Source organism: Sus scrofa, chromosome 14 (genome assembly GCF_054392235.1).
Source record: "Sus scrofa isolate SSC_HxYL_T2T_F1_AM1 chromosome 14, Sscrofa_HxYL_maternal_Yorkshire_Landrace_v2.0, whole genome shotgun sequence".
NCBI lineage: Eukaryota > Metazoa > Chordata > Mammalia > Artiodactyla > Suidae > Sus > Sus scrofa.
Genome location: NC_139396.1, coordinates 62175064 through 62193312, shown reverse-complemented (window position 1 = coordinate 62193312; position 18249 = coordinate 62175064). Strand labels below are relative to the sequence as shown.

The following is an 18249-nucleotide window of genomic DNA, read 5'->3' as shown; positions in this document are numbered from 1 at the left end:
CACTCACTAGATGTTTAGTGAACAAATAAGTATACTTGCATTTACTTAAGACTTTCTCTGCTAAACATTCTTTCTCATATTGAATCCTCACAACAACCTATGGGGTAGGTATTGTTATTAAACCCATTTGAAGAGTTATTTATGGGAGGATCAGAGAGGTTAAGAGTCTGGCAGAGGGCAGAGTGGATTTCCAGAGTTTGTTCTAGGTGAGACTAGAATTTCCACTGTTGGAAGTTAAGCAAGTCTTTTCTCTTTCTCAGCCAGTTGTGTATGACAAGGTGAGGCGACTGGATTGGTGGATACCAACCAACTCCCATGTAATGGGGGAGTTGCCTCTTCCAGGGCCATTTTCAAAGCCAATTTCAGTTTCCAAGCTGTAGAAGGGAAACTAAAAGTTGAGAAATGAAACCTACAGCAGAATGATTGAAAGCCACACCTTAAGGAGGGCCTGGCCTTACAGGTTCAACTCAGTTCACTGTGCCCCTGCTGCAGAGAACAGCTTCCAAGGAGAGGTGTCCCAGGCCAGCCAGGCACCCCTGTTTTCCTCTCCACTTTGGTCCTTTATTCCAGAAGGTGCTGGAGGTCAGCAGGGGAGCCCTCTTCAAGAAGTGTGCGTGTGCCAGGAGCTGGGTAGGTGTGTGACTAGATTTCCATCCAAAAGCGGTGCTCTTGAGACAGATGGAGCTATTTTACACCCCAGCTTCCAAGCTAGACACCTTCGTGGCTAAATGCCTGCATCCCCACAAGGAGTGTAAAGAAGAAGTGCTGGAGGCTGTGAGGACCGTGAAGAAGTTCCTGTGGCAACAGTGCTTCCCTGGGAAGAATGTGCAGGTGCTAGAGGTGAGACTGATCCCCTCCATACCCAGGCCAGGTCTGGGGAAAACCCAGCATGAGGGTCCTAGTCCCTGGGGATACTGGGGAACCTCTTGCTTCATTATTCCCAGCCCATGCTACTGACACCTGAAGTCATTCCACCTAGCTGCTGGCACCCCAACAAACAAACTGCTGCCTTGAGCAGAGCAAGTCGAGTAAAGAAGCTCATAATAATAGTTTACTTTTTTGGAGGCCCTAGGCTAACCCTTTAACATGTTATAGCTCTAGTTTGTGCACCCTGCAAGGTTTGTACTATTCTTTTCCCATTTTACAGATGAGCAAAATTGGAATTCAGTGATTTAAATTTCATAATGACCGAATGTAATGCAATGTCTCTGATTGGCTCTTAGTGTGAATGAGCCATCTATAAAATATAATTTGGGGACAACTGGGGAAATGTCAATATGAGGCATGTATTAGATATTATGTATAAGGGAATTAATTGTTTTTTTAGGATGTAAGACTTTTGTGGTTATGGTGGAAATGTTCTCTTTTGTTGGACAGAAATACTAAAGTATTTAGGGACAATGTTCTTTAGTGTCTGAAATTTAAAGTGGCTCCATTGAAGCAAATGTGGCAAAAAGTTTAGACCCGTTGAATCTGACTATATATATGAGTTTTCATTGTATTCTCTATTTTTTTACGTTTTAAATTTTTGATAATGAAAAGGTTTTTTTGTTTGTTTGTTTGTTTTTTTGTTTTTAATGGAAGCTCAGAGAACTGAGGTTACCTGACCAAGATCACACAGCTAGTGATGGAGCTGGGATTTGAACCAGGATCTATCTTACTCTATTCCAGGCTGCCTGCACTGAGACTTTTTTCTTCCAAGCCCTTCCTCTAGCTGCCTCATGTCACCCACTATCCCTGCTAGGGCCATAATTCAAGAGGGTCAAAACAAGAAAGGTGTGATGAGAAAAACACTTAAAAAAATTTTTTTTTGTGGCCACACCTGTGGCATCTGGACATGTCTGGGCCGGAGAGTAAATCTGAGCCATAGCTGCAGCAAAACTAGATCCTTTAACCCGCAGCACCATGATGGGAACTTGAGAAAAACAACTTTTTTTTTTTTTTTTTTGTCTTTTTAGGGCCACACCTGCGGCATATGGAGGTTCCCAGGCTAGGGGTCAAATTGGAGCTGTAGCTGCTGGCCTATGCCACAGTCACAGCAACTCGGGATTCGAGCTGTGTCTGCAAACTACACCACAGCTCGGATCCTTAACCCACTGAGTGAGGACAGGAATCGAACCCGAGTCCTCATGGATACTAGTCAGATTCATTTCTGCTTAAGCCACAACAGAACTCCTGAGAAAAACAGCTTCTGGGGAAAACTTTTTTTTTTTTTTTCCTGAGTTGCTGCCAAGGCATTTTACAGTATGATGACCCTGCTCACACCAGAGCCTGGACATTTAGATAAGTCCGGACATTTAGACAACTTGAGTTTAGGATGCCCACACAAATTCCTGCCTTGCTTTTCCTGGGGGAACTTTTTAAAATAACCACTTAGAGGAGTTCCCATCATAGCGCAGTGGAAACAAATCCGACTAGGAACCATGAGGTTGCAGGTTCAATCCCTGGCCTTCCTCAGTGGGTTAAGGATCCGGCGTGGTCATGAGCTGTGGCGTGGGTCGCAGACGCCACTCAGATCTGGCATTGCTATAGCTGTGGCATAGGCCAGCAGCTGTAGCTCTGAGTAGATCCTAGCCTGGGTACCTCCATATGCCACAGTTCGGCCCTAAAAAGCCAAAAATAAAAAAATAAAATAAAATAACCACTTACGGTTAAGCCCATGAAGTGAGGAAACTCTGCCCCAATCACCTTAGAAGTACTTGGCATTTGCCTCCTTGCTCCATCTCCTGCTGATTAGTGGCCCGGGACGGAGGACTGCCCCCTCCTGGGGCTCACTGAGACCCCTTGATTCTAGGACCTGTGAGTAATCAATCCAATGCCTCTCCTTCCTTTGTGTGGGTGTTTTGAAACTGTACGACCCCAGCAGCTTCATTTGCCCACAGAGGGAATCTGGATGTTGAGGGAGCTACCTGCCAATCCTGTGTGGGTGGCAGGTCAAAATATACATATTCTTGGAATTTTCTCTGTGGTGCAGTGGGTCAGGAATCCCAATGCAGTGGTTCAGGTTGCTGTGGAGGTGCAGATTCAATGTCCCCACCCGGTGCAGTGGCTTAAAGGAGCCAGCATTGCTGCAGCTGCAGCACAGTTCAAAGCTGAAGCTTGGATTCAGTCATTGCCCTGGGAACTTCCATATCTTCCATATGCTGTGACTGCTGCCATTAAAACAAACAAACAAACTGCATTTTTTTTTTTTTTTTTTTTTTTTTTTTTTTTTTGCTTTTTAGGACCGCACCCTGGGCATATGGAAGTTCCCAGGTTCCCAGGCTAGGGGTCAAATCAGAACTGCAGTTGTGGGCCACAGCCACAGCCATAGCAATGCAGGATCCAAGCCAAGTCTGCTTCTGTGACCTACACCACAGCTCATGGCAACGGTGTAGGCTCCTTAACCCACTAAGCGGGGCCAGGGATCAAACCTGAGTCCTCATGGATACTAGTTGGGTTTGTTACTGCTGAGCTACAACAGGAACTCCTACATATTCTTAATTTAATACACCAGCTCCAGCTTCCCAACACAAAAGGCCTGGAGGCAGACAGTCTTAGCCAATCCTTCGTGTTGGCACTAAGGAAACTGAGGCACAGAGAGGGTGAAAGACTTCCTATGTTCACATAGCAAGCTGGTGGCAAAGGTAGGACTAGCACTGGGACTCCAGACTCCCAGCTCAGAGCTCTAGTTCTGCCTTTATGGGCAGCCACTTGCGGAAGATCTAGAAGCTTCAGGCCTGCATTGCTTCTTTACTCCCGTCCCAAGCACCTGGAGCCTAAAGCCATATGATTTAGAAGTGAGAAGCCATAAATGTTGACATCAGATGTAGGTTTGACTCTTGGCTTCTTTCCTTATCAGCTGTGTGACCTTAGACTTATCATCTTCTCTCTAAAACCCTTGGTCTTCTCATGTGAAATTGGGGCCACATCATCATCATCAGTCATCATCATATTCTTACCCTCATCAAGCAAATGGGGTGATGCAGGCTAAATGATTAGTCAATGCTCAAAAACAAAAGCATCCTTATAAACTCCTACCCAAGCTTCTTTTGGACTCAGGGCACAAGTATGACTCATACAGACACCACTGATAACCCTGAAAATAAAGTGGACAGAATGGGGGGGATGCCTCAGAATGAGTTTTAACAGCAGGAAGTGGTATTAACCCAGCCTCAAATCCTGCCTGCAGACACATGGCCCCTTCTCCAACTTTGAAACCAATCAATAATATAGACACCCAAAGAGCAGTGGCCAATGAGAAAGTGAAGCTTTGTTAGGGCTCCAAACCCTCCCCCCACCTCTCAAAATCTGGTGAACGGTGCTGATCCAAATGAGTGAATGCTTGTCCTTGGGTTTAAATAGGTTTGAACTGAAGCAAGTCATGAAGCCTGTTTTAGAACGCTCTTCCCTCTCTGCCTGTATCTTACCACTGGGAACACTGGGAAGGGCAGCATGGCATAGCCTTCAGGGAGATGTGCTCTTCATCCACAGACAGTGTCATCAGCCACCCTCTCACATGGGGCAGAAATGCTGAGTTAAAGTTCAGGAGGAGAAAGAAAATGGAAAAGGAAGAGGGGGGAAAAATGGCAGGCTCCCCCACAGAAGCAAGGCCTGGCAAATAGATTTGACTCATGGGGTCGAAAGGAGTAGAAGAACCACATCTTGTGTTCTGGCAAATAGATTTGTGTTTTGACACCTCTGTGACTATGACTAATGGCTATGAGTCCATGGCAAGCCAATTAACCCCTGACTACTTCCCTCTTCTCAGCTGTACAATGGGACTAATTATGCAACCACAACCCACCACCCCCACCCCAGTCAGAGGAAAGGAGGATTAAAAGGTATCGTGTGTATAAAGGGCTTTCAGTAGTGCCAGACACTGCGAGGGCTCAACTTGGCAGCTGGGTTATCATCAGTGTGCAATGACTCTACCCACCAGCAGAGGTAGCCGATCTGAGGTCTGACGCATCACTGGTGATTCCACCTCCGACCTGGAGTGAGAAAGAGAGTTCAGAGAGCTGGGCGCCTCCGTATACTAGAGGCGACAGGACTGGAGAGCAAGTCTAGACTCTGAGAACATCCAAAAGACCCCTTCAAAATCACCCAGCTCAGGCTCTCTTCCTTCAGATAGGGAAGCTGAACCCCCAAGCAGCGGAAGAGATGACCTAAGTCAACTAGAGAAAGAAGAGGAGGAGAGATGGATTGCTGGCTTCCTGTGTGCCAGGCACCTTGCCGAGCCCTAGGCACACGTTATCTTTTCTGTCTTCCTTTCTCTTCCTTCCTTCCTTCTTTTCTTTTTCTTCCTTCCTTCCTTCCTTCCTTCCTTCCTTTCTTTCTTTCTTTTTCTTTCTTTCTTTCTTTCTTTCTTTCTTCTTCCTTCCTTCCTTCCTTCCTTCCTTCCTTCCTTCCTTCCTTTCTTTCTTTCTTTCTTTCTTTCTTTCTTTCTTTCTTTCTTTCTTCTTCCTTCCTTCCTTCCTTCCTTCCTTCCTTCCTTCCTTCCTTCCTTTCTTTCTTTCTTTCTTTCTTTCTTTCTTTCTTTCTTTCTTTCTTTCTTTCTTTCTTTCTTTCTTTCTCCTTCCTTCCTTCCTTCCTTCCTTCCCTTTCTCTCTTTCTTTTTTCTTTTTAGGGCCACACCCATGGCATATGGAGGTTCCCAGGCTAGGGCTCAAATTGGAGCTCCATTTTCTCCCCTGGAAAGAGGAGATGTTAGTGAGATAGGCTGAGACCTAGGACCTGGGACCCTTTGCTGCAGTGGCTGCAGTTGCATCTCCTCCATCAACAAAATACAAAGAAACTATAAGGGACTAAAAATAACTTCATTCATGTGCAACTGGGGCAAATTATGGGCAACAAGATACTAAAAGACTAGAAAACCAATTGCCACTTCTGAGGAGCTGAGAGCAAAAGCAGGGTACTATGCATGCCCCCTGCACATAACACCAGCAAGGAGGTGGGCAAATAACCTAAGCCACCCCAGACACACCCCTACCCTCACAACATGTAAGGAATGAGCTCTCCCTTGCCTCCTGGAGCAAGTCAGTCAGCAAGGGAAACTTGCTTATTTTCACTCCTCCCTGCTGCAGCAAGGACCCCCAGTAGAGCTTGGCCTGAATTTCTTGTCTGGCTTCTTACCAATTTCTGTCGATTAAGGAAGACCAAGAACCCTGGTCTTCTGTCTTCCTTTCTCTTCCTTCCTTCCTTCTTTTCTGGTCAGTGCCACCTACGCATCCTGGGTGGGGGTGGCAAGCATTAAAAGGGATAATCTATGTAAATAGTCTCAGCGATTGTCTGGTACAGTCAGTAGCCTCTGGGTAACAGGACTCTGTTCCACAGGTGGGCGCCTTCGGGAACGGCACGGTGCTCCGTGACAGCACAGAGGTGGAGCTGGTGGCATTTCTGAGCTGTTTCCGCAGCTTCCGGGAAACCGAGGACCTCGATAACATGCTGGACCAGCTCTCTAAGACACTATGCTCTTGCCAGGGGCTGCTGGCCTTTGATCTGAAGGACGTGTGGTTGGTCGAGGAAGTCTTCTGTGCCATCGCCTTCACCATCTGGACCAAGAATTTGGAAGGGCCCATCACTTTCACCATCATGCCTGCCTACAGGGACCTGGGTAAGGGGAGGGGAACCCCACCCAACTCATATGGCTGGCCTCCCCCCAGCTCCTCACTTCTCCTTTGTGGCCATATGCAAACACATCCATTCTTCTGGTCAACCCATGTCCCATGCTGGGTGCTGGGTAACTGCAGTGCCTGGGTCTGACCCAACTCAGGCTGCCTCACAGCTCAACTTGGAAACAGATTTATCGAAGAATCATGCAGATAAAAATATATGGTTGGAGAGGAGATGAGACCCATGAAAGTGAAAGAGAACAACCCCAGCTGCTTCTGGAACACTTAATACGGAGGCAGGGGACTGTCATTGTCTGGGCTTTCCTGGAAGCAGAACCCGGGACAGGGGTTTGAGGCTAAGCAGTCCCAGGAAAGGAAGGTAGGAAAGAAGGGGAGTGAAGCTGAAGGGGATGAGCATTACAAGGTGCATCCTAAGCAAGTCAGCATTGTGAACAACTGGGCTTGTGCCCCTGGAGAACTCTGGTAGAAAGGGCAGACTACATCTCAACCATCTCCCAGTGGGATATCAGAGTGTTTCATCCACCAGCTTTGCATCAGCCATTGGCTGAGAGCTGCTGCCCCCAGGAATGACTCACACACACTAGTCAACAGTACCAGCTACATACAAGCCCAAATGATATGGCTTTCATCTTTTGTGCCAGCTCCTCTTAACTAGAGCGATTGCTGGGAGTTGCTCTGTGGTGAAAGGGTCAGAAATGGGATCCCCTCTGGGCCAGAAAGAGACAATGGGATGCTTTGGTGGTAGGGATGCCCGCCCCACCCTTCAGCAAACATGCTCTCTGAGCCCAGCTTTCTTACAAGGAACTGATTCTCCCCTATGGCGGTTGAAGCTTCAGATAATCGCCGAGGAAGAGATACAAAACAGATATTAAGGGGAACTGAGAGTATCAGGCACATCCAGAGAAGACAGCAGTCCTTCAGTGGCCTGAAGAATAGAAAAACTACTTTAAAAATTTATTTTATTGAGGTATAGTTTAATGTACAATGTTGTGTTAATTTCTACTATATAGCAAAGTGTTTCAGTTATACACATGTATACATTCTTTTTCTGCAAATAATTACATTTAGAATGGATAAGCCATGAGGTGCTACTGTACAGCACAGGGAACTATATCCAATCTCTCAGGATAGACCATGATGGAAGATGACACGAGAAAAAGAATGTATATATATGTATGACTGGATCACTTTGCTGCACAGCAGAAACTGGCACAACATTGTAAATCAACTATGATTTTAAACAAATTTCAAAAGAAGTCTATGTACATTTTTTTCATATTATTTTCCATTATAGTTTATCACACAATATTGAATCTCGTTCCTTGTGCTATACATTAAGACCTTGTTGTTTATCCATCCTATGTATAATAGTTTGCATCTGCTAATCCCAAACTCCCAATCTACTCACTACCACCTGTGCCCCTCACCAGGCAACCACAAAACCACAAGTCTGTTCTCTATGCCTCTGAGTCTGTTTCTAGAAGACTTTTTTTTTTTTAATTGCTTTTTAGGGCAGCACCCGTGGCACATGGACGTTCCCAGGCTAGGGGTTGACGTGAGCCGAAACAACGCCAGATCCTTAACCCAATGAGCAAGGGCCAGGGATCAAACCTGCATCGTCATGAATACTACTTGGGTTCATTACTGCTGAGGCACAGCGGGAACTCCTGGAAGACTCAATTTTCATTCTCCAGAAGGACAATGGGGAAGGCAAATCTTTAGTCTCTTCAGCTCTGTGGTCCCAGATTTCCCCAGAGAGATTCTCCAATGAACTAACAGGCTGTTCCTGACAGACTCCTTAGCAACCTGGGGCTTTCTAAGCTGCCACTCTGCTCATTCCCTTTGCCTCCTTTCTCCTCTGGGCCTTTAGTTCCCCATGGTGGGCCCTCCGCAGAGGTCTATGTGGATCTGATTGAGGCCCGCAAGCCGCCTGGAAATTTCTCCCCATCCTTCGCCAAGTTACAGAGAAGCTTTGTGAAACACCGGCCAGCCAAGCTGAAGAGCCTCCTGCGACTGGTAAAACACTGGTACCTGAAGGTGAGGAGGCTGCTGGGATGGGAGTAGGAGCAGAAGGACAGGGAGGGAGGGGAAGAAAAGCCAGGAGCCAGCTCTGTCATCTCAGGAAACCACATGGGGCAGCACCACCAAGGGCAGGGCGAGGAAGGTGGGTGGGAGGGAAAGCTAGTCTTTTGTAACATAAAGTGAAACTTAGAAGAAAATGGAAATGAAGGAGGAGGAATAGGAGGGAGAGGAGAAGGAAACAGAGAAAGAAGGAGAAAAATAAGGAATATACAGTATCTCAAAGAACAAATGCTTTCAATGTCTAGCTACAGTCCAGTGCTGGCTACGTCCACTTCTGGGCTCTCTGTACATTAATCTCAGCTGATTAGGGACTATCAAGAGGAAAGATTGGTTTAATTCCACCCTGCACCAATTCCTCCTCCAAATGATTGAGTTCCCCAGTATTATGATCATTACTGAGCGAATACATCCACAATAGCCTTTTATTTTATTTATTCATTTATTTATTTTTATTTTGTTTTATTTTATTACTCAATGAATTTGTTACATTTGTAGTTGTACAATGATATTTTATTTATTTTTAAAAATTTTATGGCCACACTTGCAGCGTATGGAAGTTCCCAGGCCAGGGACTGAATCTGAGCCACAGTCAAGACCTACACCACAGCTGTGGCAACACCGGATCCTTTAACCCACTGCATCAGGCCAGGGATCAAACCCACACCTCTGCAGCTACCCAAGTCACTGAGGTCAGGTTCCTAACCTACTGTGCCATGGTGGGAACTCCAACAGCTACTTTTTAGATTTCACATATGTAGTCTGCATGGTTCTGGGTGTATTTCAAAATACCCGAGGAACAGAGTCATCTTCTCAAAAGAAGACTCAGAAACAAACACAAAATTAGAAAGAAAAGATGTGTTCTTAATTATTTTATTTTTAAAATACTTTTCAAAAATTCTCTCTCTCTCTTTTTTTTTTTTTTTTTTTTTTTGGTCTTTTTAGGGCCGGACCAGGGGCATATGGAAGCTCCCAGACTAGGGGTCTAATTGGAGATGCAGTTGCCAGTCTACACCACAGCTCATGGCAACACTGGATCCTTAACCCATTGAGTGAGGCCAGGGATCAAACCCGAATCCTCATGGATACTAGTCGGGTTCATTACCACTGAGCCACAATAGAAACTCCTCTTTTAGAAAAAAATGGTGAGAGTCAGAATTTAGAGAGAGGAGTTCCTGTCGTGGCTCAGTGGTTAACCAATCTGACTAGGAACCATGAGGTTGCAGGTTGGATCCCTGGCCTTGCTCAGTAGGTTAAGGATCCGGCGTTGCCGTGAGCTGTGGTGTAAGTCACAGAAGCGGCTCCGATCCCGCGTTGCTGTGGCTGTGGCATAGGCAGACGGCTACAGCTCTGATGAGACCCCTAGCTGGGAACCTCTATATGCTATAGGAGCGGCCCTAGAAATGGCAAAAAGACAAAAAAAAAAAAAAAGACTTTAGAGCAACCAGCCCATTAAAAAAAAAAATGCTTAAAGATAAAAATCAGAATATTACTGGAGTTCCTGCTGTGGCACAATGGGATCAGTGGCATCTTAGGAGCACTGGGACTCAGGTTCAATCCCTGGCTGGGCACCATGAGTGGGTTAAGGATCCCCTGTTGCCGTAGCTTTGGCTTAGGTCACAATTGCTGCTCTGATCTGATCCCTGGCCTGGGAACTCCATATGCCTCGGGACGGCCAAAAACAAGCAAAAAATCAGAATATTACCAAAGTTGGTTTACAGTTAGTTAGTATGTTTATGGTGGAAAAACAACTGTTTTCTTACATGATTATCACCTAAACCAAGGTTGTGCTGTATCTTCGGATATTAACATCACCGAAGTCAGGAATGAAATTGTTTTTTTTTGGTCAGTTACTTAATGATCCAAGGTTTTGTGGATTTGAAAAACTAGAACTCAACAACGTGATCTATTTGTCTGTCTAAGGGTACAAACAATTTTCTTCATGAATATGATATGCACATTTATTGATAATGTCCACAGAACAACATATCAACTTTACTTCTATGGTCCTTCCATTGTTCAAGTATCTGCCCCAAGACAAGAATTTAACCTTATACAGTTTTTTGAAACAGTTTTGTTTTGTTTTTTGTCTTTTTAGGGCTGTACCCATTGCATATGGAGGTTCCCAGGGTAGGGGTCAAAACAGAGCTGCAGCTGCTGGTTTGCACCACAGCCACAGCAACGTGGGATATGAGCCATGTCTGCAATCTACACCACAGCTCACAGCAACACCAGATCCTTAACCCACTGAGCGAGGCCAGGAATGGAACCTGCATCCTCATGGATACTAGTCAGGTTCATTACCACTGAGCCACGATGGGAACTCCTGAAACAGTTTTTTTGATTTGGTATTAGTTTGATTTTTTTTTTTTTCCTTTTTAGGGCTGTACCCGCCACATATGGAGGTTCCCAGGCTAGGGGTATAATCACAGCTGCAGCTGCCGGCCTACATCCCAGCCACAGCAACGCCAGATCCGAGCCATGTCTGCAACCTATACCACAGCTCACAGCAACACCAGATCCTTAACCCACTGAGCGAGGCCAGGGATCAAACCCGCAACTTCGTGGTTCCTGGTCAGATTCATTTCTGCTGTGCCACAATGGGAACTCCAACTTGATTTTTCTTTTATTTGAGGACTTTTATTTAGCTAAGTGTTAAGATGTGTTCATCAATATTTAAGGACACTAAGGGAGTTCCCGTCTTGGCGCAGTGGTTAACGAATCTGACTGGGAACCATGAGGTCTCGGGTTCGATCCATGGCCTCACTCAGTGGGTTAACGATCCGGCGTTACCGTGAGCTGTGCTGTAGGTCGCAGACGTGGCTCAGATCCCGCGTTGCTGTGGCTCTGGCATAGGCCCGCAGCTACAGCTCCTATTCAACCCCTAGCATGGGAACCTCCCATGTGCCGTGGGAGCCGCCCAAGAAATGGCAAAAAGACAAAAAAAAAAAAAAAAAAATTTAAGGACACTAAGAGTTCACTATATAATATGTTAAAGCAGTCTTGTAATGCTAAAAAGGTTAATAGTTCATTTTTATCTGGAGACTTTGTAACATCCTAGGAGTTGTTATTTATTATCATGGTTCAAGAATATTTTATGACCTGGAGTTCCTGTTGTGGTTCAGTGCGTTACAAAACCTACTAGCATCCATGAGAATGCAGGTTTGATCCCTGGCCTCACTCAGTGAGTTAGGGATCTGGCATTGTAGTGAGCTGTGGTATAAGACCCAGGCACAGCTTGGATCTGGCATTGCTCTGGTGTAGGCTGGCAGCTGCAGATCTAATTCGATGCCTAGCCTGGAAACTTCCATATGCCTTGGGTGTGGCCCTTAAAAAAAAAAGAAAAAAAAGAAAAAATAGAGTAGAGGTGGGGAGGGAGGAGAGAAATGTCAGAAGAATAAAAGCTATTGCATTCAAGATTCAGCCTTGGTGTTAAAAAGGAGGCGTGTCTGACAACACGATTGACAAGCTTTGGAGGTAAGTCCCCAGAACAGTCTCAGTGGGACCTAAAACAGGAAAAAGAAACTGAGAGACAAAAATAATTTATTGGAGTTCCCTGGTCACTCAGCGGGTTAAGAATCTGGCGTTGTCACTGCTATAGTGTGGGTCACTGCTGTGGTTCAATCCCTGGACCAGGAACTTCTGCATGCCATGGGTGCGGCTAAAAAAAAAAAAAAAATCATTTACTAAATAAGAACTTGCAGAGAATTTACAAGGGAATCAGACTGCAGAAGGAAAGGCTTCATCCAATTTTAAAAAATAGGTGTTCAAAGAAAAAGCGATTATCAGGATTACTATGTTTACAGTTTGTCTCAGTTGATAGTGGAAAAATAGCAAATTTCTCACATGCTTGTCATATCTAGAAAGGTCACAACATAGTGCTATTTTGCAAAAGTCAGAGAAATCCAAAACATGAAGAAATCAGAGCATCACTGAGCATCAGCCCTGGAAAGGAACATAAATCTTTCCTTCTGCTTTGTTCTTTTCTGTGCACCATTAAATATGCTATCAAAGCTCCTAAAAGAAATGAACGACTCATTTTCCCTCAAGCTTACATCTTATGATTTTAGGCATTCTGCATTTTCTTTATCATATAAGTTTTAAGAATCACACTAGTAAAATCTCTTTGAATTCAATTAAAAACATTTTGGAGTTCCCTTATGGCGCAGCAGGTTAAGGATTTGGTGTTGTCACTGCAGCAGCAGTGAAATATGAAAATCTGAACATGTGTATTAGAGATAGGATTTACAATTTCCTTGTCAGGGAGTGCTGAGTCTCTCACTAATGAACCCTGACTCAAGAGGCCATTCACAAGTGCAGCGTCAAGAATTCCCTTGGGGCAGCGGGTTAAGGAACTGGCATTGTCACTGTTGTGGCTTGGGTCACTGCTGTGGCACAGGTGCAGTCCCTTGCTGGGGAACTTCCACATGCCACAGGCATAGTCCCCTAGAACAAAAACAAAAACATTTTAAAGTCCAGGATAAAGTTGTTTTTGCCAGTGAGTAAATAACTTATAGGAAAGGCTCAAGTTTTCATTTTTGCGGGGGGACTAGAACTGGACAAGATGACCCTGTTTCTGTTTGTTTCAAGGTCAAAGGGGGTTTTTGTCCCTTCAATTGTGGGTGTGATATGATATTTACTTATAATGGCCACAAGACAAGATGTCAATTTTGATTCCAGAAACCGAATAGCTGGATATGTGACAGAAATTTCCATTTCCTAGTTTGATACTAGAGAAGTTCTTTAGACAGGAAGTGACCGATATCTAATAAGATGTTTTCTTTTACAAGTAACAGAAAAACAGAAAAACCAACTCAAACTGGCTTAACCGATAAAGAGAATTATCAGCTCACGTGTGAAAACCCATAAGAGTGAAGGCTCCAGCTCTGTTTCTCTATAATATTCTCAGTTTCTCTCAACTTGATATGTCAGCTAGGTCGTCAGGCTGGTTTCCCTCAAGGTGGCAAAGTGGCCACATCTGTTCCTGCCCTCACATCCATGTACAAGAGAGGACTTCTCTTCCTTCAACCATTGAACAAAAGAACCAGGCTTGCCTCATACTGAGTCAACTTAGATCACAAAGCTTCTCTTTAACCAATCACTTGGCTAGAGGAATGGGTTCCTACTGACGATCTTGTGCAATTAGGGCCAACCCAGGAGTTGAGGGTCAGGTCAAACCCACCCAAACAGCATGGCTACTATACAATGGAGAAGGAAGAAACACATTAGAGAGGCAACCTTGATGTTCACCACTGATTCTCAGCTATTACCTAGTCCTATAATTTCCCAAAACACACTATTTTTTCCTCTTTAGCTAAGAAGGCTTTTCTTGAAAAGAAACCTTTCAGAAAGCCAAATAGTTTAAAATGGGGTCACTTGGGCTGGGGTGCCAATGGCAAGCCCAACCTACTTGCTCCTTGGAACCTCTTCATCACTCCATCCCAGAAGTTATGTCAAGCACAGTTTGAAACTGATTGGACTAACCTACCTGCTTAATTCTAAAGTGGAGAACTCCATTTAGGACCAGGGAGGGAAAGTGACTTGGCCAAGTTTACACAGCCAGTAGGTAGCAGAGCTGGTACAAGAACTTGGATTTTCCCAGTTTCTAGTCCAGTGTCATCCTTATGAGGAATCTTGAGCTCTCTCTCTCTCCCCATCTCTTTCAACAGTACGTGAAAGCCAGGTGCCCCATTGCTAAGCTGCCCCCTCTCTATGCCCTCGAGCTACTGACCATCTATGCCTGGGAAGTGGGTACAAAGGCACATGAGCGTTTCCATTTGGACAGAGGCCTCGTCACGGTGATGTGCCTGCTCCAGGAGTATCAATCTCTCTGTATCTACTGGACCAACTACTACAAGTTCCAGAACCCAATCATTGAGGACTTTGTCAGAGAACAGCTCAAAAAAGAAAGGTACTGGATCATGGCGTGCCAATCACAAATCAAAGAGGAAAGAAAGAGAACAGAGGGAAAGGAAGTCTTGAGTTTTGGCGAGGGGGCGGTGGGGGGGGATGTTATTAAGGAGGAAAGCTGACTTCTCACTCCCACATGGTTGACTCCTCAAGTTGGCCACCTTCCAGACTCACCAGGGCCTTAGGGTTTATAAGCCTTTTCCTTGTGCTTCTTAGCCAGCACTCCACCCTACCTTAACCCTCTTTCCCCTTTCAGTGGTTTTTAGCTACAGCATGGAAAGAATCATGGAGACCCAAGTGTAATCCCAGTCCTGCCATCTTCTCATTTCTGTGAGCCTCCGTTCCTCATCTGTAATACAGGAGTCATTGGCACCAACCATGCAGGACTATCGGGAGAGTCAGAGAAAATATACCTAAAGGGCCTACTGTATCCAGTCTATGGTTGATGTCAGATAAATATTCAGGATCATAGCATATTCTGCCAGTGCCTGTGTGTATCCCCTGGGCCTTAACCATGGCAGGGAAGGCTGATTCAACCTCCAACTGTCAGCACCTACATCCCTTTGCCTGTGGGTTTTCAGGTTCCCCCAGTGACTGGTGGAAGTTGGTGTATAAATACCCCAACTCCTTTCCATCTCAGATGCAAGGACTCTCTCTGGGTCACGTGTTCTACACTAGTTCCCATAGTCTGCCCAGTGGGACTAACCCCCAGTTGCTCACAGTGGTAACCACCTCCATTCATACCCTTTATTGGCATCCTTCCCATCCCTCTCTCCCTTTTCCACTCCCTCATTGGTGCTTCCTAGCCTCTTCTTCCATGCAAATGACTTGTGCTCAAATCCTCCAGTTGAGATTTGCTTCTGGGGAAACCCAGCCTGAGACAGTTCTTTGTATTAGAAGCTTTAGGCCAACGCAAGCAAAATCACAAGAATGTTTATTGTTCCCTTATGTGGCTTGCTTGTTTGCTTGCTTTGCTTTTTAGGGGCACACTTGTGGCACATGGAAGTTCCCAGACTATGGGTCAAATCGGAGCTACAGCTGCCGGTCTATGCCATAGCCACAGGAACATGGGATCTGAACCACATCTGCAACCTACACCACAGCTCAAGGCAATGCTGGATCCTTAACCCACCGAGCAAAGCCGGGGATCAAACCCACATCCTCACGGATACTAGTAGGGTTTGTAACCTGCTGAACCACAATGGGAACTCCCGCTGTTGGTCTTTTTTTACAAAGCCAAAAAACCCAATGTCCTTATGAAAAGAGGATTTATTGTAAGGATGCCCAGAAAATTGAGCCTGGAAAACCAGGATCCTGTTGTCCTGAGGCAAACATAGAGATTCCTCTCTCCGTTGCTCACTCTCACAGCCCACATTCTCCCTTTCCTCCCATTGCCTCTGCTTCTCTCTCCACACCTGCCTGGCTCCTCTTTCACTCCTAGTTGTTGAAGAACCTCCATCATCCCTGGTCCAAATTCCACAGGGAACCAATCTGATCACTGGACACAGGCCTTTCATGTCAGGTCATCTGGTGGGTCACTGTGGGTCAGGTGACCCCATCCCACAGGGCAGCCTGGCCCTGCTCCCTGCCTCCTTCAGGCAGGACCAGTTCATGGAGCCAGGGATGTTGGGAGTTTAGAATAAGGAGCCTGAAGTGCCCAGTTCCCATCAATAACCTGCTACCACATTCTGTCTCATAGATCAGGTCTCAGCTCCCACCTAAGTCAAAAGGCCCTGGAGTACAAGGGCCAGGTCTTGATCATGGACTTGGCATTCAAAGCATGTGGTTACCCCAAGCAACTCAAGTAGGCTTTGAGACCCCCTTCAAACCAATATTCTTTAAAATATTTATTCAACATTTACCTAGAGGAGAGAGGCTTGGTGGCAGCCCAACTCCCAACCTCTCCTCTGCTGAGGCAGAGGAGATGGGTAAGAATGCCATCTTCAGGTTGGGAGAACTTAGAGAGGTCCATGCCTCAGTTTCCTCATCTGTAAAATGGGGAAAATCATTATCGCCATCATCATCATAGTTCCTACCTGATAGTATTGTTGTAGTGGAGTTCCCGTTGTGGCTCAGTGGAAATGAAGCTGACTAGGATCCATGAGGATGTGGGTTCAATCCCTGGCCTCACTCAGTGGGTTAAGGATTTGGCATTGCCATGAGCTGTGGTGTAGGTCGTAGACACCACTCAGATCCCATGTTGCTACGGCTGTGGTGTAGGCTGGCAGCTGCAGCTCACATTTGACCCCTAGCCTGGGAACCTCCATGTGCAGCAGGTGTGGCCCTAAAAAGAAAAAAAAAAATTGTTGTAGGGATCAAAATAGGTTAATTCATGTAGGGTCTGATCCAGTGCCTCAATAAACATAGTTTAATGGTGGTGGTGGTGGTGTTACTGTTATCCCAAGCAGTTCAGCAGCTCTAGCCTCAAGCTCACTTATGTATCTGGCTCAGCAAAACAAAAGCTCTGAACGTAAGAGGCCCACCTGCCCAAGTGGGCCACTGGTATTGTTCCAGCATGCCTTTCGGGGTCTCACTTCCTATACACCTTGAAAATTCCTTGCAAATACCTAAAGCACTCTCCCTAAAAGGAATTCTTAGAATCCTCTCCATTCTCTAACTCTCCGGCAATGTTTGGAGGCCTCCCGGGCTCTGGACATTCCAGATGCTCAGAAGATTGCCGGGAATATTTTTTTCTGGCTTGTAGGCCTCCAAACAAGAAAGAACCTGAGCACCCTCTCTCTGTGTTGCAGGCCTATCATCCTGGATCCGGCTGACCCCACCTACAATGTGGCCTATGGCTACAGATGGGACATAGTCAGTCAGAGGGCCAGACAGTGCCTGAAACAGTGCTGTTGCCATAACAACAAGAGCCCAGTCCCCCCGTGGTATATAAAGCCTTCCCACTACACTGCTTGCTTCAGAGTCTCAGCCAAAGGCTGTGACTGATTCCCTGGCAATAACAATTCAGGAATAAATAATCTTTGTTCATTCTCTTTTGGGTGGTCTTTGTTTCTTTCCACGGGCGCCAATGCTGTCCTAGAGATTATTGCTTAATCATTTGAACCTCTTGGAGTATCTGTCATGGCTCAGAGGAAACGAATCTGACTGGTATCCATGAGGCCACAGATTCAATCCCTCGCCTCGCTCAGTGGGTATAAGGATCCTGTAATTGCCATGAGCTGTAGTGTAGGTTGAAGACTCGGCTCAGAGCCCTCGTTGCTGTGGATTCCACTCTTAGCCTGGGAACCTCCATATGCTGCAGTTTTAGCCCTAAAAAGACCCCCCCCCCAAAAAAAATCATTTCATTTGCGCTTCTCAACGCTGAAAAGTGAGGACTGTGGGGAAACTGAGAAGAAGATAGGCTAAGTCTGGGAGAGCAAGGATGACGCAGTGTTAAAAATCCCCTCAACTCCCAAAACATATGCACAAAGAGTATCTAATGGTCCAAGAACTTAAGGAAAGTAATAGTATCATTATTATCAAAGGACGTTATGTAATCAGATTTACTCCAATCAACCTATTAAAAGTTAGGTCTCATTTTCCTCATCAAGAAAAGGATGCGGGAGTTCCCATCGTGGCGCAGTGGTTAACGAATCCGACTAGGAACCATGAGGTTGCGGGTTTGGTCCCTGCCCTTGCTCAGTGG

General features: G+C 45.7%; 1 protein-coding gene across 3 annotated transcripts; it reads left to right on the top strand.

The window, feature by feature from the left end:
- Positions 1 to 453: 453 nt before the first annotated feature.
- OASL (2'-5'-oligoadenylate synthetase like) lies at positions 454 to 17596 on the top strand. Of its 3 annotated transcripts, none has more exon segments than NM_001031790.1 (5): positions 454 to 840; positions 6316 to 6595; positions 8485 to 8651; positions 14363 to 14604; positions 17354 to 17596. In NM_001031790.1, coding segments are annotated over 5 exon segments (1047 nt in total). In that variant the 5' UTR covers positions 454 to 678; the 3' UTR covers positions 17550 to 17596.
- Positions 17597 to 18249: the final 653 nt, after the last annotated feature.

Coding starts and splice junctions, on each gene's coding strand:
- OASL (XM_084993214.1), top strand. CDS start 6,424: ATGCTGGACCAGCTCTCTAAGACACTATGCTCTTGCCAGGGGCTGCTG. Junction 6,596..8,484: donor GCCTGCCTACAGGGACCTGG/GTAAGGGGAGGG, acceptor CTGGGCCTTTAG/TTCCCCATGGTGGGCCCTCC. Junction 14,605..17,353: donor GAACAGCTCAAAAAAGAAAG/GTACTGGATCAT, acceptor TCTGTGTTGCAG/GCCTATCATCCTGGATCCGG.